The sequence below is a fragment of the Scyliorhinus canicula genome, chromosome 7 (assembly GCF_902713615.1).
Source record: "Scyliorhinus canicula chromosome 7, sScyCan1.1, whole genome shotgun sequence".
Lineage (NCBI taxonomy): Eukaryota > Metazoa > Chordata > Chondrichthyes > Carcharhiniformes > Scyliorhinidae > Scyliorhinus > Scyliorhinus canicula.
Genome location: NC_052152.1, coordinates 37,683,466 through 37,706,121, shown reverse-complemented (window position 1 = coordinate 37,706,121; position 22,656 = coordinate 37,683,466). Strand labels below are relative to the sequence as shown.

General features: G+C 41.9%; 1 protein-coding gene across 6 annotated transcripts in view; it reads left to right on the top strand.

Annotated features, from left to right (window-relative positions):
- The window catches only part of LOC119968875 (sentrin-specific protease 7-like), a 102,459-nt gene that overhangs the window by 47,135 nt on the left and 32,668 nt on the right, over nucleotides 1-22,656 (top strand). For 5 of the 6 annotated variants that reach the window (XM_038801803.1, XM_038801801.1, XM_038801802.1 and 2 more), the window contains 5 exons: nucleotides 4,367-4,482; nucleotides 11,593-11,765; nucleotides 13,635-14,013; nucleotides 15,960-16,156; nucleotides 17,768-17,908. In XM_038801803.1, the coding sequence (XP_038657731.1) occupies nucleotides 4,367-4,482; nucleotides 11,593-11,765; nucleotides 13,635-14,013; nucleotides 15,960-16,156; nucleotides 17,768-17,908 (1,006 nt within the window). The remainder of the gene's footprint in view (nucleotides 1-4,366; nucleotides 4,483-11,592; nucleotides 11,766-13,634; nucleotides 14,014-15,959; nucleotides 16,157-17,767; nucleotides 17,909-22,656) is intronic. The other variant, XM_038801800.1, reaches the window with a different exon arrangement.

The following is a 22,656-nucleotide window of genomic DNA, read 5'->3' as shown; positions in this document are numbered from 1 at the left end:
CTTTGCTTCCAGCTCCTTCAATCCTGCAAACCGACCCCTAAGAAGCAAATCTTTTAGTGTCTTAATTCCCTTCCCAAAAATTTCCATCCCACCTAAAATGTGTGGTTCCCCCGAATCGGCATTTCCCTTGACCCTGCCCCCAACCCGAAGTGTTGGCGAAACTGCCTCCAAATTCTCAATGAAGCTATTATTACCGGACTCCCTGAGTACTTCCCCGGGACTATTGGGAACGGCGCTGTTGCTAGTGCTTTCAATCCCGACCCCCTGCACAAACTCTCTGACCCACTGGGAACCAACCCCTCTGACCCAGCTCCGCTGACCCAGCTCCGCACCTTCTCCACATTCGCCGCCCAGTAGTAATACATCAGGTTCGGAAGATTCAAACCCCCTGCCTGCCTTCCCCTCTGCAGCAGCACCTTTCTAACTCTGACCACCTTCCCTCCCCATATGAACAAAGTAATCCTTCCCTCAATCTCTCTGAAAAAAGCCTTTGGCAGGAAAATTGGCAGGCATTGAAAAATAAACAGAAATCGTGGCATTTTAACCGCCTGTACCCGATCCGCCAGTGACAGAGGAGACCATCCCACCTTGCCAGATCAGCTTTCAATCTCCCCACCAAACTAAAAATGTTGTACCTGCAGAGCCCCACACCCCCACTCCCGGGCAACCTGCACCTCCAGGTCCCTAAAGTGAGTCCCTGCCCTACGGAATGGCAGCCTCCTGGCCAAGACACCACAAAATACTCACTCTTGTCTAGATTTAGGACCATCACTCATTTTGTTAAATCTTTTCTTACTTAAAATCAATAGAAACTCTTACTATGTGTCTTTATATTACAAGCTATTTTTCCTCTCCTTATTACCGTTATTCTTTGCTGTTCTTTATGTACTTTCCAATCTTCTGACCTGCTACTCATGTTTACATAGTTGTATGCGTTTTCTTTAAGTTTGATACTGTCTTTAATTTTTTTAGTTAACCATAAATGATGGGTCCTCCGTTTGGAATTTTTCTCTCTCATTTGATTGTCTATCCTGTGTATTTGAAATATCCCTTTAAATGTCTGCCATACTTCTAGTGACTTATCCCTTAACCACATTTACCAGCTTATTAAGTTCAAAATACTAGTCGTCGCTGCTAAGAGTGCCTTCACTTTGAAGATATCAATTTATTCTATCTCATTGCACAGTGCAAGGTCGAGTACAGCCTGCTATTTGGTTGACTCCAGAATGTGCTGTTCTAAGAAACTATCCTGAGAAGGTTCTCTGTGCTCCTCATCTACGCTCATCCCTCTCTCTAATGTACTTATACCATCATTAATTGACAGGGCTACCTTTTCCTTATTTCCTGTACCTCCTAAATTTCACATATCCTTCAATACTCTGGTCCCAATCTATGTCCTCCTGCAGCTAGATCTCTCTAATGACTGTACTTATTAATTTCTCATTCAGCTATTGTGCTATTCATCTGTTTGTTTTGAATGCTACAAACATTTAGATAGAGAGCCTTTAGTTTTGTACTTGTGTCACCTTTATAGAGTCTGGTCTTACCTGCTGATTTACCCTTAGATTTGTACTTAATGTTCCTTTCTGTCACAGTTTGTTTATCATTTCCGATATTAGTACCTTTGTCTATATTCTTTTTGATTTACCATATCTTCCCAAATTTGATCTCTTGCCTCCTTCTGTTCAGTTTAATGCCCTTTCTACTTGTGTTGCTTGCTGGAACTTCAGTCCCAGCAGGTTCTGGTGTAGACCGTCCCAACGGTATGGATCCCACTTTCTCCAGTATGTGTGCCAGTGCCCCACCAACCAGAACCCACGGGTGGGATTTACCGGATGTTCAGGGCACCAGGATATTCCAGTCCCACGCTGGTGCACGGATTTCCCGTTGATGAGGGGTACTGTCACCGGGGAATCCCGTTGACAACGGCAGGGTCGGTAGATCCCGCTGGCGATCGGCCTCCACCACCGAAAAATATGTGGCGTGGTGGTCGGTAAATCTCACCCCACTTCTCCCACTGCAGTCTTTGAGCCACATATTCATTTCTCTAACCTTATTTGACCAAGTATGGCATCAAGGAGCCCGAGCTAAACTGGAGTCAATGGGAATCAGGGGGAAAGCTCTCCGCTGGTTGGAGTCGTAGCTAGCACAAAGGAAGATGGTTGTGGTGGTTGGAGGTTAATCATCTCAACTCCAGGACATCGCTGCAGGAGTTCCTCAGGGTAGTTTCCTAAGCCCAGCCATCTTCAGCTGCTTCATCAATGACCTCCCTTCCATAATAAAGTCAGAAGTGGGATGTTTGCGATGTCTGCCCAATGTTCACCATTCACAACTCCTCAGATAATGAAAGTCCATGTCCAAATACAGCAAGACCTGTACAATATCCAGGCTTGGGCAGACAAGTGGCAAGTTACATTTGCGCCTCACAAGTGTCAGGCAATGACCATCTCTTACAAGAGAGGATCTAACCACCACCCCTTGACATTCAATTCCTCGCTTCCTTATTTATCTGAATTGATTGTATGTTAATATCCTTCCTTTTCACATGGGCTCGACCTTGCAGAATAGCTTCTATCTACCCAGAAAAAAGACAAAAAGCACACTTGAAGGAAGAGCTTGTTTTTAAAACTGTCTTTAAATTCATGGAAGTTGGTAGAAATGGAATTACAGTTCCAAATGTTCACCCTGTAAAACAATTTTCAGATACAGGTTAATAACTTTGTATAACACAAGCTAAACTATAGCACTAAGCTAGAAAACAAACTGCCATTTTACTTGGCTTTATTTTGCATTATTGTCCACTTTTTATTGCATGTATTGTTTCAAAGTAATTGGATTCAAAATAGTCCATTCGTGCCAGAATCAGGAGTTGAATGATAAAAATGTAAAAACTGGATGTCACAATTATTGCCGTGTATTTATTGGCCTGAATGTGACTGTGAAGTAACAGAGCTTGCTATTGATTTGTAAGAAAGCTGTCCACAAAGATTTAGTAATCTCTGTGGAGTGGAATTTGCCAACAGCAGTGTATCTGACACCATTCAATGTGGCACAGCAATGATAATAGTGAGCAGGTAAGCAGATTATCATATTATAGAATCATAGAATTTACAGTGCCATTCAGGAGGCCATTCAGCCCATCAAGTCTGCACGGCCCTTTAAAAGAGAATTGTACTCGAGCCCACGCCTCCACCCTATCCTAGTAACCCCATTTAACCTTTTTTGGACACTAATGGCAATTTAGCATGGCCAATCCACCTAACCCGCATGTCTTTGGACTGTGGGAGGAAACCGGAGCAGCCGGAGGAAACCCACGCAGACAGGGGAAGAAAGTGCAGACTTCGCACAGAGAGTGACCCAAGCCGAGACTGGAACCTGGGACCCTGGAGCTGTGAAGCAACTGCGCTAACCACTGTGCTACCGTGCTGTGTGTGAAGTATTCACACACAGCAAACCAGGAAGTTTAAAAACGCATCAGTTTTAATGTAAATTTTTAAATAGCAAAATAAATGATTTTACGTCATTTAAGATGGAAGATAAAATAAAGATAAAATGTGGAATTGTTTTTCCTCATGGATAAAAGTTGACATTCTGCGAATACAAGATTATTGGGACCATTGAGGGTGTTTAGCAGAAATTTTGAAGTTAGTATGCTGTTTATAACCCAGTTACACCTCAAACAGCAAGGTATAATTTTTCAAGGGTTTTCACAGCAAGACCAAATTCTCATCAATTCACTGATATCCCATTGACTGTGTGTTGCCTCAAAAGTAAACACTAGGAGAAGCATTGCATCACCGTATGTGGATTCCAGAGGTTGCTGCCTGTTTCATTGGAATGCCGACGAACACTGGTCGTTTTCCTGTCATTATCACTGCAAAGCCAAGCCCAATATGTAACAGTGGTGATTGACAAATGTTCCCTCTAAGCTTTACAGCAAGTTGGCCTCTTTAATAAGTTTAAGGGGTTGGAATCATAGAATCTCTACAGAAGGAAGCCATTTGCCACTTAAAGTCTGCACTGACCTTTTGAATGAGCATTCTACCCATGTCCACTCCCACATCCACCCCGCCCTATTCCCATAACCTAACCTGCACATCCCTGAACACTTAATTTAGCATGGCAAATCCACCTAACCCACTCATTTTTGGACTGTGGGAGAAAACTGGAGCAGCTGGAGGAAACCCATGAGAATGTACAAGCAGACAGTGACCCAAGGTTGGAATTAAACCCAGCCTTTGGTGCTGTGAGGCAGCAGCGCTAACCACTTTGCTGCCTGAATAAATTGGCCACACACTGTATGAAAAAAGAGGGTACATTGATATTTTTTGCGCAGGTAATTACATTTCCCTTCATTGTGTTCCAGGGGAGTGCAGTCTGAGAAGAGATCGGAAAGTTGTGTCCAGAAGCGGAGTGAAAATTTAACCAGACCGAAGGAAAATAGCACATCGCCTGGAAGAAATTCTAAGAAAGAGGCCAAAGGTGTGTGGAATTCTATTGTGTAATATGCTGATGCACTCATTCCGAGATTTGTACTGCATTCCTTTTGAGAAAAGAATTATGCTGCAAGATGTGTTATAAACAATAAAATCTGCTTTCAACTCCATCATACCAAAAATTAGTACCAGCTTGAAGATTAAATATTTTTTAATCGGTTGCTTATCTGATACACAGAGAATTTGGATCCTTTAATTTCTCCATATATCATTGATTTAAACATGAGTACAGTGAAGTCCTATATTTGGGGAGGGTTGGTGCTCTTGCTGAACCTCACAAATGACAAAATCGAACATGACAGTTTGCAATGGGGAGTCAATTAGATAGGTTGCAGCCATCCTAAAATTTAACATGTATAAAGATTGAAGGGAATTAAAAACAATGGCTGGAACTTTCCTGCGGTGGAGGCGGTGGGCTATTGGCCGCCAGCAGGATTTTCCAGTCCGGCTAAAGTCAGTGGCAATTTGCATGGCTCGCCCATTGCGGTACCATGGAACTCGGGATGGGGCTGGAACTGGCGTTCCCTTCGGTAAGAAGAGCTAGAAAATCACATCCTTTGTTTTTAAAATAAATTTGAGAGAAATTTACTGGAGATTTTTTTTAAAATAAAGGATGAAAATCGTGAAATTTTTTCCATAACATTGTACTTTAGTGTGGAGGAGTGGGTGTAGTGGCTGATGTTGATATGGATTTTTTAAAAAAAAAGTTATTTTTGACTGTTTCAATTTTGTAAAATTCATAGTAAGGAGCAATAGCAGTATCAACAACTCTGCAAATGGTGAGGCTTCTTTCCATATTCCATATTTGTATCATAGTCTGCTTTTTCAAATCTTCAGCTGACCGTACGAGATCTTCTATCATCTTGGGTGTAAAAGGAGTCTTCTTAGGCTCCTCTTCCTTTTTCTGTTTAAAATCACTAAATTTAAACAGTTCCTTCAATTCTTCTGTAGAGAGCTCCTCTTGATGAGATTTAAACAACTCCTCTACTTCATCTGTGGACAAGTCTTCAAATCCCTCCCCTGCAATCTTGATTACTTCAATATCTAGGGAACGCTGTGAAATCCTTCACAGCCTCGGGCCCAAACCAGCAGTCATGGACTATGGTCAAAGGGTTTGCTTCCAGAAGGTTGAGAATGTGGTTGAAACTTCTTTGAGCGTTGAATTGACCCTCTGGTCCATTGGCTGAATAATTGAGGTCTTATTTGGGAGTAAAAACAAAATGTCAGTGTCTGGGTGGCTATCAGCAAGAGTGTCGATATCAAGGATAAGTAGGACTTTGAAGGACAAGTTAAATTCCCTCGGAAAGTACTTCTCAAGCCAGGCTTCAAATATTGCTGCTTAAACCCAGGCCTTCCAAAAAAAAACATTATTTTCCCTTTAAAAGCTCAAGGGTTTTCTGACCTATAAGTCAGCATTAGTTTACATTTTATTCATTTTTTTGTTTTAAATTTAGAGTACCCATTCATTTTTTTCCAATTAAGGGGCAATTTAACATGGCCAATTCACTTAACCTGCACATCTTTGGGTTGTGGGGGCGAAGCCCACGTAAACACGGGGAGAATGTGCAAATTCCACACGGACAGTGACCCAGAGCCGGGATCGAACCTGGGACTTCGGCGCGGTGAGACAGCAGTGCTATCCACCGTGCTGCCCAATTAGTTTACATTTTAAACCGGCCACATTGGCACATAGTAAGAGCGTTAGCCTGTTATTTCCAGCTTTTAAACCTTTTTTCTTTGGTAAGTCCTATTTGACATTTTATTCCAGAGCAGACCAGTATCACCTGCATTATAACCTGCGCCACCATGTGCCCTCTCTCACCTGTAGCTACACGGTCAGCTGATGCAGCCACCCACATCACCTTCACATTATGCAAACCAAAACACTTTTTAAAGCATCCTGTGCTAGCTGTAAAACCTTTGGAAGGCAAAGCAGAAGCCCCTCTGCACCACCTTCATTGCCACTACTATCACCAATAACTCCTGCACTTACTGTCTTTACTATACTTTTTGTTCTGGTAAAATTCAAGGGCCTTATTTCTAATGATTGGAAGGGCCTTCTTTCTAATGATTGGACCATTAATTGGGGTCCTCCGTTTGTCACTGGTGTTCTATCCACAAACTCAGTAACTTGACCATTTCTTCCTACTTAGAAAAGTTAACCTGGCAGTACAAATGCCAGCAGCTATAACACTGACCCTGCTTTTTATCCTTGGTCAAAGCTTTGACAAAGAGTCATCCAGACTCTAAACGTTAGCTCCCTTCTCTCTCTACAGATGCTGTCAGATCTCATGGTATTGTCCAGTATTTTTTGTTTCAGATTCCAGCATCCGCAGTAATTTGCTTTTGCATTTATCTACAGAATATAAAGAGGATGTGATTACATTGGGGAGATTTAAAAGAATGTTGTCGGGCATGGAGTCTCTTAGCTATCCAAAATGATTAGATAGGCTGCAGTAGGTTTCTTTTGGATTAGAGAAGGCTGAGGGGAGGTGTATAAAATAAGGGGTCTGGATAGAGGGGATATCACTGTCTGTAAGGTCGGGAAAGTCGAAACCGTGATCCTATTTAAATAATTGAATATGTGCTTGAACTTTACCTACCTTTACCAAGAACTGGAAAGTAAAAATAGGCTGGATAACCTTTTTTATGTCCATGCACGCACACGATGGACAGAATGTGGACAAAATGGCAGCTTCCTGTCTTGTAGATCTCTGTGATTCTTCTATCATTCATAGCTTCTAACTTCAGGCTTTGCTAGGTTGGAGGTATTGTAAAAAATTGCAGCAATGTAGTTGGATTTCCTCTGGAACTTTGCACAAGGAAGTTCCAGTTTCTTCAAGTATGGTTAGAAAAACATTATACCTGAAGTCTGTTGGCCCTCCCTCTTAACCCAGTAATTTGTATGAAACCATGATTGCACGTGCTTAAATCAATCTACTGTTGTCTCATCCAGTTAATAATTCTGAATATGTTGGCGTAGGTGGTGTCAGGGGATCTTTACTGATCATCCACCAGTGCCTAACTTCACATGTGCATTTTCCAATATCTCTTAGTGAATTGCACTTGTTAAGATGACTTGTGTTTGCCTGTCTCTCCTATCTGAGTTGCTGATTTACTGTAACCTGGTTGAAATTAGTTAATAGTACAGATCATGGCGCACGTGGCACAGTAGTTAGCACTGCAGCCCACGGCGTTGAGGACCCGGGTTCAAATCCTGGCCCTGAGTCACTGTCCGTGTGGAGTTTGCACATTCTCCCCGTGTCTGTGTGGGTTTCACCCCCACAACCCAAAGATGTGTAGGTTAGGTGGTTTGGCCACGCTAAATTGGCCCTTAATTGGAAAAAAATGATATTTGGGTGCTCAAAATTCATTTTAAAATATAGTACAGATCAAAGATGAAATTTATAGGTTTCCTGGTATATATGATGGACTACCATGCAAGCTCAGCAGTAATGGGAAGCACCAAACTGAAATGATCCATGAAAGCAAAACTCAGTTTTCTACCCGTTTAAAAGATCCACTTCAAATTTAGTATTTAAAAAATATTGGTAAGATTGTCCTGTGCAAAATAGCTTCCTAAGTAACAGATCTCCACCATAAATTGAGTTGAACCTGAGTGTTTATAAGTCAAATTTGCACCCACCTTTGGATTGGAAAACAAATGTCCAGAATTTAGAAAATGACATTCGCGAGTGGAGATGGAAAAGTCTGTTTAAAATAATCTTTGAGAAGGACATACAGGCAACACAAGGTCACCAATGTTGATGTTATCAGTCTGGAAAGGGGACTTAAAATGAAGAAATTAACTGGCTCAATTGTTTCTTCTGGAGTTCCAAGATGTAAAATGGCAGAGGTTGGACTGCACTGATCTGCATTAGAATAATAATAAAATGATTGTGACCAAAGTAAACTTTCCTTCTTGACTATCTGCAGTCTTTAACATGGTTGACAGCACCATTCTCTACCGTGTCTCCCAGTTGTGTGGGATGACTGTCACCTGGTTCCATTCATGCCCATCCAATTGTAGCCAGAGAATCGCTGGCCCCCTCCTATTTCTCATCTGCAGGCTGCCCCTCAGCAACAATTAACAAAAGACACATTGTTAGTTTTTATAGGTATGCTGATAACACCCAGCCACCAACTCTCGATTCTTCCACTGTTAATAAATTGTCAGACTGCTTATTCAACATCCAGGATGGGATAAGCATACATTTTCTCCATGCGCGGCTGACGTCACTTCGACGGCGGCCGTGTCATTCTCCCGGGTTTCACTCCGGCGTTGGCACTCAGTCTCCCGTTGGGAGAATCGCGCCCCTCATTTTAGGATTAAGTGTGACACCAAGGTTGCAAACAAACTGCATAAACTTAACTTTCCAGGGAGAGGAATGGAAGGGGTATCTAAACAAAGTTTAGAGCAGGGTTTGAAAACAATGGTTCCGTTCTTCCCAGTATGTAATTGGAGAAAATGTATGCTTCTCCCATCCTGGATGTTGAATAATCCTGGAGCCGGCGGCGGAGGGAAAAGAGTGCGTCGTTTACAGACGCCGGCCCGACGATCGGTGGGCACCGATCGCGGGCCAGACATCTGCTGAGCACGCCGTTGGTGTTCGATCCTCCCTCTGCCCCCCTTAGGCCCCACACTCGCCTGTCGAGCTCTGTTCACGCCTGCAGCGACCAGGTGTGGATGGCGCCGGCGTGAACCGGTCAGGCTCGGCCCATTCGGGCCGGAGAATCGCCGCTCGCCGCGAGGAGCAGCGATTCTCCGAGCGGCATGTTGAAAAAGGCGACACGCCATTTTTGGGGGGTGGGAGAATCGCGGGAGGTGCCAGGGCGGTGTGGCGTGATTCGCCCGGCCCTCCCGCGATTCTCTCACCTGGCGTGGGGAGCGGGGAATCGCGCCCGAGCTTCTAACTTCATATTCATGTCTTCACTGAGAGTGCCTATTTCCACCTCTGAAAATCAACTTATCTCTCTTATCTCAGCTGAACTACTGCTGAAACCCTCATGTCTTTGTTACCTCTAGACTTGACTATTCCAAACCAATCCTGGCTGCTCTTCCACACTTTTATCATAATCTGAATTCATCCAAAACTCTGCTGTCCATGTTTTAAATCGCAGCAAGTTACATTCATCGCTGACCTACATTGATTCCCAGTCAAGCAACATCTTGATTTTAAATTTCTCATCTTTGTTTTCAAAATCCCTCCATAGTCTTGCCCTTCTCTATTTCCTCCACTACCAGAAACCTTCAAGATATCTGCATCCTCTAATCCTTGTCTCTTGTGCATCCCCAATTTTCTCTCTCTTACACTTTCAACATTACTTTCCCTGTGAGAAATCCAACTAATGTGAATTGATGAGTTAAGCCATCTTAATAGTTTATGTATATTGAAATTATTAACATTTATTTTCTGCTCAAGCTGATCCAGGTATTTTCTCATTTGATCCTTCCCCTGCCCTCTGAGTCAGTTTGGGAATGGAATACTTTCTCTTCTGGAGCCATTTCTAAATTGTTCTTTGGTCACTGGTTATTATAGTTGTGATGTCCTGCAGCTGGTAATCACATTGAGGTAAACTTCCAGAAATGTTTGAGATAATGGATAGGGATCCTGTATTGCATTTCACCATGACTGCCACTGTTCTAAATGAGGATAATAAAGTAATTTTCTGTGGTGACATTATGGTCTTCAATTGTGGTCAACCTGCACAAATGTAGAATCGACACCAGGGGAACATCATAATGCAACAATATTGTGTCAATACTCCCGTGTACAGGTGGACAAAATATCAGAGACATGTTCCCATGGCCACTGCTTTACAAGTCCATTGGTGCGATTTGAAAGTAACTTTGGAAGAACTACCACTCTTGGACTGCTTTCCTAAGACTTTGTCTGTATTATAAAAAAACTAATTTGGGTCAATAGTTTTGGGATTTGAAGTCATTTTGCGAAACTGATTCTGAAAGTGGGAGAGTGGAGATGGGAAATTCAGTTGCAAAATTGGGATGGCTAAATTTGAGATGAATTTCGAACTGTCTCACCTGAACCATACTTTACAGACCTAATGGAATTCTCTATTTTCTGCTCTAACACTAACTGCCTTTGTGATCTCTCTCTGGTATATTTAAATGTTAAGTATTCACTGTGGCCTCCTGTGATGTGCATTCCTTCTTTCCAAAACCAAGTCCCAGAGTTAATAGGGCAGTAGTTTGTAATATAATGCCATTCAATACCCTTTAAAGAGCACTGTTTAACTTGCACTTGGAGAAACCATCTTGCTGTAAGATGGTATTCCACAGAAGTACCCACAATGAAACCACATTTCAGATAAAGGAATTGAAGTCCAAGTTATTATTGAAGTGCGGGAATGCCTAACTCTTCGCCAACCCATGGAGAGATTTCCAGTTGAGGAATGTGACTCTCCTGCATAGATCTGGCTCTTCTGTAGCAAGACCCCGCTCGGCATTCTTCCAGAGACCCATCAATAATGGTGTGGTGTCTGCTATCTCCACATGGAATCACGTCCACCACTCAACCAGCTCTGTGCTCACTGGACAGCTACACATAGAACCGTAGAAAAGATGCAGTGCACAAGGGGGCAATTCAGCCCATCCTGATTATGCTGACCCAAAGACACCCAGGCGTCTTTTTGATCCCATCCTCCTGCACACGCTCCATAGCCATGCAGCTTACAGCATTTACAATGCAGATCCAGGTACTTTTTAAAAGGGTTTAGAGTCTCTGGCTCCATCACCAACTCAGGCAGCGGATTCCAGGCACCCACCACCATCTGCGTAAAAAAGATTTTTATACTTGAACCTCAACCTTGCAAATCCTGGAGTAAAAAAATAATAGATTTTGCGCGTTTAGTTTTTCTCTCAACTAATACAAGTAACGAGCTGGTTTTGATCAACTAATTTAGGTGGTATATTGGGTGGCATATTTTTGAGTGAGTGAAATCTATAAGAGTGCCTGCAAGACTGATGCAATTCATTTATTTCAGAACTTGAAAAGCATGATGGAATTTTGGTAGTTTAAAGTTGCATAAAAGTGATATATGTTGAAAACTGTAAAGAGTTGTCTTGTCTTTTCAGGTGTTTGTGGAAAAGAGCAGATAGAAAAAAGAGACCACCTATGTGAACCGAATAAAATAAACGAAGACAAGCCAAAGGAATCGCCTCTTCCAAGCCCGAAGAAAAAAAGATTATGCACTGACCTTCAGGATCATTCTAGCCAAAGAGATATTAATAATGCTGCACCGTCACAGGTTAGCCCACATGTTTTTAGCAGTCATCTTGTATGCAAATGTATGTTTGGATTAAAACTAGTTCAGTTGACCATTAAAGAAAAATCCAGCGGATGCTGGAAATCTGAAATAAAAACAGAAAATGCTAGAAATATTCAGCAGGTCTGACAGCATCTGCAGAGAGAAACGGAGTTAACATTTCCAGTCAAATTAATTTATCAAACATGAGGGAAATGGAAATCCAGGAAGGTGAACAGGATAAAAGAGACAAATGGAAATCTTGTCGAAGGAGAGGAGAACTTCTTCAAGGTAGGCATTCCTGGAAGAGCAAAGACAGTGAATTAATTAAACACGAAAGCAAAATGCTGTGGATGCTGGAAATTTGAAGTCCTTGACCTGAGACATGACTCTTTTTTTCTCTCTCCAGAAAGGTGAGATCTGTCCGATCAGCTGAGTATTTCCAGCATTATCTGTTTCTATTTTGATAGACCACCATATTAGGAAACTTAACTTGGCTCTGCTAATTTTCAACAAATTAACTTGCAAATAACTCATCAAAGCCAGGCTTCATACAAAACTCTTGTTTAATGGCACAATGAAGAGAACCGCTGCCGCAGTGTGCTGTGCTTGCATCCCAGCCCGGGTACCATCGGGACAACTCTCTCCAATCTTACGGCACTGTGATTTCATTTTTGATTTTCCTGTTGGAACTCCACCCTCCCTGCCAAGTTTAAACTTTAAAAAAAATTAAAGTACCCAATTCATTTTTTTTCCAATTAAGGGGCAATTTAGCGTGGCCAATTCACGTACCCTGCACATGTTGGATTGTGGGGGTGAGACCCACGCAGACATGGGGAGAATGTTCAAATTCCACACAGACAGTAACCACACAGGCAGGGATCGAACCCAGGTCCTCGGCGCTGTGCGGCTTCAGTGCTAACAACTGCGCCACCATGCCACAGAAAATAACAACGTTAACCTGGTGCAAAGCCATCGTATCATCAATATTTTTGCCAGGGTGTCTCCTGTCATGGTATAGGGAGTTGTGCTATAATCAACTAAGAACTGTCCAACCTAGTCTATTAATGTGGCTGGCTGCTGCTTCATGTCGTTCTTGAAGGTCTACAGTGCATGCTGTGCCAGTTCATTGGACTACAAGTGATAGGGCTTCGTCCTTTAATGCCATTTGATTTTATAAAGGACTGGAACACCCTACTAGTGAAGGCATTGTCAGATACTAAGAATGCAGAATCCAGAATGCAGTGTGTGCGAAAACCTTTTGAAGTTTCTCAATGGTGATGGCGGAGGAGGTAGAGGCCACACGATGTAACTCCATCCACTTGGAATGTGCATCCACCAAGATGGGGAACGTGGACCCCAAGAAAGGCCCAGCAAAGTCTACTTGTACCCGTAGCCATGGCCTGTCTGGCCACTCACATGGGTGTAGTAACACTGAAGTGGGGAGTTTCTGGTTTTCCAGGTCCATGATGTTCATGTTGAGCCCAGATCACCAAGGATAGCTCTTGCCGAGCATCTTTATTTTGGAAACCCCAGATGGCTATTATGATTGGGCAATGCCCTGGGTGCGGAACCTGGGACCCTGGTGCTGTGAAGCAACAGTGCTATCCACTGTGCTACCGTGCAGCGCTCTGTAGTATGCTGTGAAAGGGATGCAAAACAACCTGGGTGGATTTTCCACCCCCCCCCCCCCACTTCCTGCGCTGCTGGGAAACGTGCGACCGGGTTCACCACCGTTGGGACCTGAAGACTCCACCGGCAAGAATGGCTGGAAAATTCCAGACAGTGTGAATAACAAGCATATGACATAACTGAAAAGTTAATGGACAGCTCCTCCAGTTTAATTAAATATCCCTTTTTATTTTGTTTCAGAAGGATGCTGAGGATTTGCTAAAGAAATTGCTTGTATGTCTAACTTGCAAGGAGCAAACTGAAAATTGCCATTGCTTTAGTACGGATCGCAAAAATGGACAAGAAATTGATCCTCATTTAATGGAGATAACACAACCTGAATCATGTCTACAGCAGGGACAACTTTCTCCCTTCAACACAAAACCGCAAAGTCCCAACTACAGAGACCAGCAGTTAGTCAGTAATGACTCTTCAACACCTGATGGGAATATTAATTGCATTGAACCTCTGCATACTCCAGTGATAAATGAGCAGAACATTGGAGCAAGAATCCTGAGGACACCTACATCGCGTAGCCAGATAAAGCACTTAAAACCCGCAGCAGTTTCAAGTGAACCAAGTGAGTATTCTTGCTGTTAATGATGTTTCTGGGACCAATCTAAACAAAGACAATCGTGTTTGCTACCTATTTAAATCCGTCAAAATCAGTTATCTGGCAGTTTGAATGAATGAACAAAATGGCAACTCTGGTCTATGGATGTTTTGAAATATTCTTTGAAAGTCCATTGATTACTGTATTCCATGAAATGTTTTGTTTTATGATTGTTCAGGATCATATGGCTGTATTTTAATACATATTTTATCAAATGGGTTAGATGGTTATAGAATTTGTTAACTAACAAAGCTATCCTTTGTTATCATAGATATTAAGTGAAATTAAATCTTAGAATTAAAAATAGTTTAATTTGAAGAATCTGTTGGTTGCTTCTCTGGCCCACTTTTATAAGAGAAACGTAATGAATATAAATGTTGACTTTTTATCACTGCAATTTGTGATGCTACAACATACTTTTAATTACTTGATTTACGGCACGCAGGGACAAAAGGACAAGCCCTGAATTTCTGGAGGGTAGTGAATGGGGACTTTGCAAACCTAGGGTCTGAAGTTTGGGATGGAACTTACCTCTGCCCATTTCAGAAAGCGGTGCAAGTTCTAAGTGGAAGAAGGTTGCAGGCAAGTCATCTGGCCACCTTGTAAAATGGGCAGGTCTGTGGAGTTCATAGACGACCGTAGAATTCCATCCATTAGCCTCATGTTAGGCCGCAAAGGAGCTCCCAGTTGAGACCACATCCAGATTTAGCTTGTGTATTCCTATAATATTTCTAAGCATGCCTTGAGCTCTCTTAGAAGCAGGTTAAATAACTGTTGGCCGGAGTTTTTCATTGTGCTGTTCCAATTTTCCTCGCAGCTGTTGAGACAGATGCCGTTTGTCTGCTCTGACGAGCATGGGCTTCCTGCTCCGAGTAGTTAAATAACCCCATGCTTAAATTTTGGATAGATTCTAGAGCGGGATCCAAAGACAGAAGGAAAATAAGCTCAACCACACTTCTGCCAGCAGAATGAGACATGTATAATTTAAGCTCCACATGTCTTTACAAACATTTCGCCACCACTCATCAGCTTGAGGGTCTGTGTCAGCTATTGTAAAATTTGCTGTTAGTTATATTGCTGTAGTATAGGGCCAAGACTATCTGCCGTAATCTGTAATATAGTAGGTTTTGTTTGGGGAGGAAACCCACAGAAGAGGCCATAGTCTGTTCTGAGCAGTCTATGGGCATAGGAGCAGATGTAGGCTATTCAACTCCTCAAACCTGTTTAGATTATGACTAATCTGCACCTCAGCACCATTTACCTGCCTCAGAACCTATATCACTTGACTCTCTAACCTAACCAAAAATCTGTCCACTTCCGTTTTGAAATTTTCAATTGATCTCCCTGAATTAACATCTGTTTAGCAGGATAAAGGATAGGGACTTGTACCCTTATAAATATTTCAGGGATGGAAAGAAATCAATTAATAACTTATGAGTTTTTTTCACACCATATTCCATGTGTATTATACTATTTGTGTGTGTTTTGCTTTTTTAAAGTTCATTCATGATTTTCTTTGCACAGAAAAACTTCATTGCTGCTCATGGGACATATGAACAAGCTATTTATTACATCGTGCAAATTTTAGGAATCGTGAAGAATACCTTGATTTTGGTGTCAAATAGTATGTGGGCTATCTCTCATACCCAAATCCCCAAAATACCTTGTCATGCAGGAACAATGTCCCATTCATTTTCCTCAAAAAATGCCAATGCTAGTTAATACAACATGGACTGTAAGTCTGAATGTAAGTGTGTGTGTGTGTCTGTGCCTGTGTGTATGTATGTATTTGAAAATACATTGCTGAACTCTTCAGTGTACATACCGAACAGCAATAGGAGCAAAGCGTTAATCCTTCTGTAAAATGTTGGAATGGATCAGCTTCATTGGTTGTTTTTCATGTTATGTTTCAGTTGTGCTTTCCAGTGATGATGAAGATGCAGATAAGGTCGACCCCATTATCCATTGTACCACATTAACTCCAGAGATTAAGCATTTATGTCTGGGGAGTAGAACGTGGGCAATTGAGAACAGTAAAAGAGAGACTGTGACTGTGCCAGTCCCAGCAAAATCAGAACCAGAGACTATGAAGGCATGTACATTAGAAAAGGTAACTAATGACACTACACCATGACCAAGAATTTGCTTTCAAAACAATTATACTGCAGAAAAGGTAGAAATGATTCAGTAATAAAATACCCCTTTACATTTACATTTTAAGGCATTCATGATAGTTTCATAATATGCTTCTTCATTTCTTCAATGTATTGTATGCATTTTTGCAAAACAAGTAAAAATATTTATCCTCACATATTCATTACTGCTAACCGCTGCAGTTCTCTGGTAGAAAGTTACATAACTATATACTTAGCATTGTTTGTGATTTAAAAAAACTGTGGGCAATATTCTCTGGCCTTCCAACAGCATGTTTCCCAGTGGCAGGAGGCGGCCTGCCATTGGCGGGATGTTCCGTCCCAGCTTCTGTCAATGGAATTCCCATTGAATCCACCCCACACTGCTGGGAAACCCGTGGTGGGGCTGTGCTGGAAAATCTTGCCAGTTATATATTAGAGGGGTGAGTTCACTGAGGCTCATGACTGAATGGGCGGCATGGTAGCACAGTGGTTAGCACTGTTGCTTCACAGCACTAGGGTCCCAGGTTCGATTCGGGCTTGTGTCCCTGTCTATGCGGAGCCTGCATGCTCTCCCTGTGACTGCGTGGGTTACCTCTGGGTGCTCTAGTTTCCTCCCACAAAGTCGCGAAAGAAGTGCTTGTTAGGTGAATTGGACATTCTGAATTCTCCCTCCGTGTATCCAAACAGGTGCCAGAGTGTGGCGACTCGGGGCTTTTCACAGTAACTTTTGCAGTGTTAATGTAAGCCTACTTGTGACAATGAAGATTATTATTATTATGTTTTGAGCTGTCACCAAATGTAGTAGATGATTAGCACGTCGCAGAGTGGTTAGCACTATTGCTTCACAACGAGGGTCCCAGGTTCGATTCCCACTTGGATCACTGTCTGTGCGGAGTCTGCACATTCTCCCTGTGTCTGCGTGGGTTTCCTCCGGGTGCCTTAATTTCTCCCCCAAATCCCGAAAGACGTGCTGTTAGGTGAGTCCGTGTACCCGAACTGGCGGTGGAATGTGATGAGTAGGGATTTTCACAGAAACTTCATTGCAGTGTTAATGTAAGCCTATTTGTGATCATTAAGATTATTATTAGATTTCTGATTCAGAATTACTTTGTTTCGATTGATATTTCATTTTTCCTTTCTTAAAGTGTGATTTAAAAAAAAAAAATCTTCCTTCTGGAACTATAAAAATATTAACTTTAACAAGTCCCCTTTTAAAATTTTCTTACAGCTGCTATGAAACTGATCATTTCTCCCAGCAGTTCTGACCATAACTGGCGATCGGGATCATATTTTTGTTCCTCATATTGAAAGGGGTCTCCCTGTGTCTTATTGTAACAGACAGGAGCTTTGAGGCTCCATAAGATAGACCACTTTCGAAATGGATCCCTCGCATTACTAGAGTCAATTGGTTGCAACCTCTCATTTTGAGACCATTGCCACTCTTGTTAACCCCAAGCAAAGCCAGTGAAAATCAACATCCAAATTAATGAATAAAAATGTTTAAAGACTCTCCAACAAATCAAAACAGTGAACTGAAAGAATTTTTTTCTTCCATCCCTCTAATGTTGGATATCTGTTGTATTCAGGATGCATATGAAGCAACTGAGAAGAAAATTGAAATGGACTGTTCTTTGGAAAATAGCACAGAGGCGAAAGAAACATTGGATCTAACATTTGCTGCCCTACATATGGGAGAAATTGAGGGGAATGAACAAGGTTCTGTAATGGTATGTTATTTTAGACAGAATTTTAATTTTTCATGACCAAGGCTGTTCGAGAGGGAGAAATAGGCATTTTGTTCTGGGACCTTGCACTGTCCATTGCTTTTCATGTAACAAAATATACTGAAAAACTACTTTGATTTTCTGATGTTATGTTTTGTACTGCCACTGGAGGCCAACAGTGAGAAACCTTTTAGGAGCTTTCAACAATCTTGAAGTTTATTATAGTGCAGTTTACTTATTTTTCACAGGTTAGTACTTGTTTTTTTTTGGTTTTTTTTGAAGTTTCAAACTTGGGAATTGTACATTTTAAGGCCCTTAATCAATTCATCTTAATCAAATTGCACCGCTTCCCAGCAGCTCCTAGGCACTGTATCATACAAGAATGAGATCAGAAGAGTACTAATACTGGACATTCTGAAAAAACAAAACCACTAAAGTGCAAATCTGGATTGATCTAATCCAATAACACTATCTAGTGTCGAAGCTTTCATTTAGACCAGTGCACCATGTTTGTAGTGTGTAGCATTGCAGTAACTTGGCTAGACTCCTTCAAAAATACACTGAAACTCCAGACTTCCACCATCTTGGAGGATAACGACAGTGAGTGAATGGGAATCCTACCACATCAAAGTCATCCTGCCGTGGAAATTTATCACCATTCTTTCATTATTGCTGGGTCAAATTCCTGGAAATCCTACTTTAGCCACGTTGTGGAAGTACCGTAACCATATGGATTTCAGTGGTTCAAGAAGATAGCTCACCACTACGTGAGGGCAATTGGGAATAAGAACATAAGAACTAGGAGCAGCAGTAGGCCATCTGGCCCTTCGAGCTTGCTCCGCTATTCAATGAAATCATAGCTGATATTTTTGTGGACTCAGCTCCACTTTCCCACCCGAACACAATAACCCTTTTTATTCCTTTATTCTTCAAAAAACGATCCATCTTTATCTTGAAAACATTTAATGAAGGAGCCTCAACTGCTTCACTGGGCAAGGAATTCCATAGATAATAGGCAATGAATGCTGTCCTAGCCACCAATACCCACAACCCATGATTGAATAAAAAGAAAATTTTTCTTCATACTTTGCTTGCAGGATGGAGTGTTATTCAGAATCATATTCGCAAATGTAATTCATAATATGTTAAAACTTGCAACTTATCACAAGATTTAAGCACTGTATAATAGAATATGCCTATTATACATTTTCCAGTGCATCCTACTTTCGGCTTTTCTGTCATTTTGATATGGATAGATTTGATCATCTTTTCTGTTTGCTTGCATTTCCCATCCTTCACAATTGCATTACACACAACTTTACTGGTAGAGGCATGTGAATGAGAAGTAGATTCTGTACCGTGGAGTTACATCCAGTCAGTTAGTGATGTTGAATTTGACCAGGACGGTCATACAGCTGTAAAGATATGGAATAATGATTCAAACAGCAAGTGTTAGAAGATGAAAACATTGAATTCTGTTGAGAAAAAAGTGAGGTTGAAGGCAGCCTGATATTATCAGAATGGTGGATAGACTTTGCTTAAGGAAAAGGGTAATGACAAATGTTCTGAAATGCTGGACCTCTTTGGTTTAGAGTTATGTCTATTAAGAAGTCATGGTGGAGGGATAAGAGACACAGTTTGTGATGGGATTTTTTGATTTATTTTTAGCATTCAGGAAGATCCTGGAGTCATAGGAGGTCAAGAAAAGTTCCGGGGGATGGTGGCACAGTGGTTAGCTGCTGCCTGACGGCACTGAGGACCCGGGTTCGATCCTGGCCCTGAGTCGCTGCCCATGTGGAGTTTGCACATTTTCTCCGTGTTTGCATGGGTCTCACCCCCCCCCCCCCCCCCCCCCCCCCAACCCAAAGATGTACAGGCTCGGTGGATTGGCCACACTAAATTGCCGCTTTAATTGGAACAGAAAAACAATTGGGTATTCTGAATTTATTTAAAAGAAAAGGTCGGGGGGGGGGGGGGGGGGAAGTACTCAAGGAAGGAAAACCAGGCTGCATTGATTAGGTCACTTGTGAGGCATTTGAACTGGCATATCTGCATAATAAGAATTTTCCTTGTCCAAGTTCATACTTGATATGTATTTCTCCTCCATTTAATAACTTTCCATTTTTGAACTTGTACTTGTCTCAAAACGACTTGCACACTTCTCTCCCAACTTTTTCTTCATTTGAGTTTATGCCCAGATCTAGTACTGAGCTTGATCTGGTTTATGGCACCAACAACATTCTGTGTGCTGCACTTTATATGACTTGCCACTGTGTTTCATCCTCCTTCGATCTCTCTGCAGCAATCATCCAATCCTCCTTCACTGCCCTTTTTCTATGGGACTGCTCTTGCATAGTTCCATTCTATTTGTTCCAGGACTGCCTTTATCTTCAGCACAGTCATCTCCATATTCCCAAAGATCAACCCAGTGGGTCTGTTTTCTTCCTGTTCTAGAGTATCGAAAACACACTCAACACAGAGTCAGCTGTAGGGAGAGACGAGCAGCAGTTTTATTTAGTAACCTAGGTGATACCATGATGTATCCTGATATGCCACTTCAGTCCTCCCTTTTGACACAAGGCTACTAACTCCCACTCGTATTACCACCAGTGCATGAGAGATAATTCTGACCCACGGATGTCTTATTGCATTTGGTTTGGTTCTCACATTTTCATTTGCTTGACTTGCTGTTGAATTTGGTTATACTGCTTCGTTGCTGCCCAGGCCTCCTTCCAGAACTCCAGTAGATATTCAGCAGCTTTGGAATTTACTTCCCCTCAGGAAGCACGTATCTCTAAGTCCTTCTTTAAATCATCAGTTCTATTCACTCGCTCCTTACGAGAAAGTTGGTTGTTGATCATTGCCGAATGTCTGATTTGTTGTTTGGGGTGGAAGCAGAAACTTGAGTTGATCACTGGGCAGTGGATGCCACCTTACTGGTATTGAGGCTTGTTGGCCATGCAGTATTCCCCTTCTCCCATGTATGCCACCTAAATTGGTTCATGGCGGGCACTGGAAATTTCAAGTGTACAGTTTAGGGTAGTGTTAAACTCGCATGTAGCTCTCATCCTTATCCCTACGGGATGTGGGTGGGCAACATTATTCCCTTTCTCCCCATCTCCAATTTATGTGATTCCTGTAGAGAGGGTTCCCCTCTGGGTTGCATGTTTGGGTTTGGGGTATTACTTTAGCCAATTCCTATCTCTCATGATCCCAGTTATTTCCTACCTCCATAGAGGGGTTTGAATTCCCTCCTTTCTGTAAATTGAAATGTCACTCACCACCCTGACTTGGAAATGTATTGACTTTCCTTCGCTGGGGCAAAATCCTGGAACTCCCTTCCCATCAGCCCTGTGGGTGTACCTACACCTCACTGACTGCAGCAGTTCAAGGCGGCAGCTCACCATCTTCTGAAGGGCAACTAGGCATGGGTAATAAATGGCCTAACCAGTGACGCCCCCACCCCGTGTAAATTAAGTTTTAAAAAGTTTTAACTTATCTATTCTGATATTTTTGCTGCTGTGCCAAGCCATCTTCATATCTTAATTTGATCCTGAGGCCAAGTAATAAGTTTATTGCAGTATAACTCATGGCTCATTCATAAACTTATTTTATCTTGACCCAAAGGTCACATTCCTTTAGCTTGTAATAGACTGACCTGCTCAACTTCCTGGCCAAAAGGTCATATTCATTCCAATTTTTTTTTAAAACTGCAAACTTGAAGCCTGTATTGGCAACTTGGCCAAACCTGGGTGATTCCATGATACATTCTGATTTGCCACTTCATTCCTCATTGTAATGTTGTCTCCTTCCCTGATTGCCTATTTGGCTTCTGGACCCTGGATGGATGAAACTTAAAAATCCTTGTCTTCATCTACAAGCCCCTCCACAACCTTCTTCCATCTTGCCTTTTGCAACCTTTTCCATCTGGTCTCCCCTGCCGCATCCTTTGTTCCTCTGCCTGTGGCCTCCTGCACATCACTCATTCTATCCATTCAATTTTTCACCACACGCTCTGCTTAACTAACATGACATTAACTCCAAGCCTCTCAACATTTTCATATGGTCCTCTTGTTCATCCAGATTTAATACAGGATGAGCTTCTGGTGTGTCAGGTGTGGCCAATTTATTCTCTTTCATTGTTCAGAGTCTATTCTCTGCAGTGGAATTACTTTCTCCAGCCTGTGTATAAAATTATCTCTGTTATCATTCCACTAAATCTGCTGTGTCCTTCCGTGTATTAGCTTTGATGCAAGGTAATTGTAAGAACTGTTTCATATTCAATTTACTGGTAACTCTTCAGTATGAAATAATTTTCAGTTTTAAAGGCACGAGTATAGTCCACTCCAGGATTTTGCAAAACCCATGTTTTTAAAAAAAACTCCTGTGGAGAAACTTGCCCAACATTACCCCAGAAAATTAATCTTGCATCTTTAGTCTCACGTCTTCCTTCGATTTGTAAATCTGTTTATCTGTAAAGTTGTGTTTTTTCCCTATGATGCAATTAATTGAATATTGGGTAAAACTGCAATTTGAGATCTCAAATGTTCCATTGCTTTCTTGATCTAATCACTTGACTTCTTCATTTGTGATGGGCAGGGGGTTTGAAGTGATTTGTGAAATATGCACCCTAAAATACTGGCTGAAACTCAGTGGAACAGAACTTAACTGATTGTATTGTTACATCATGGCACTCTTCGCACCGTGGTTTCTTTCCAAGGGGGTGGGTACCTCCACATTATTGTGTTCAT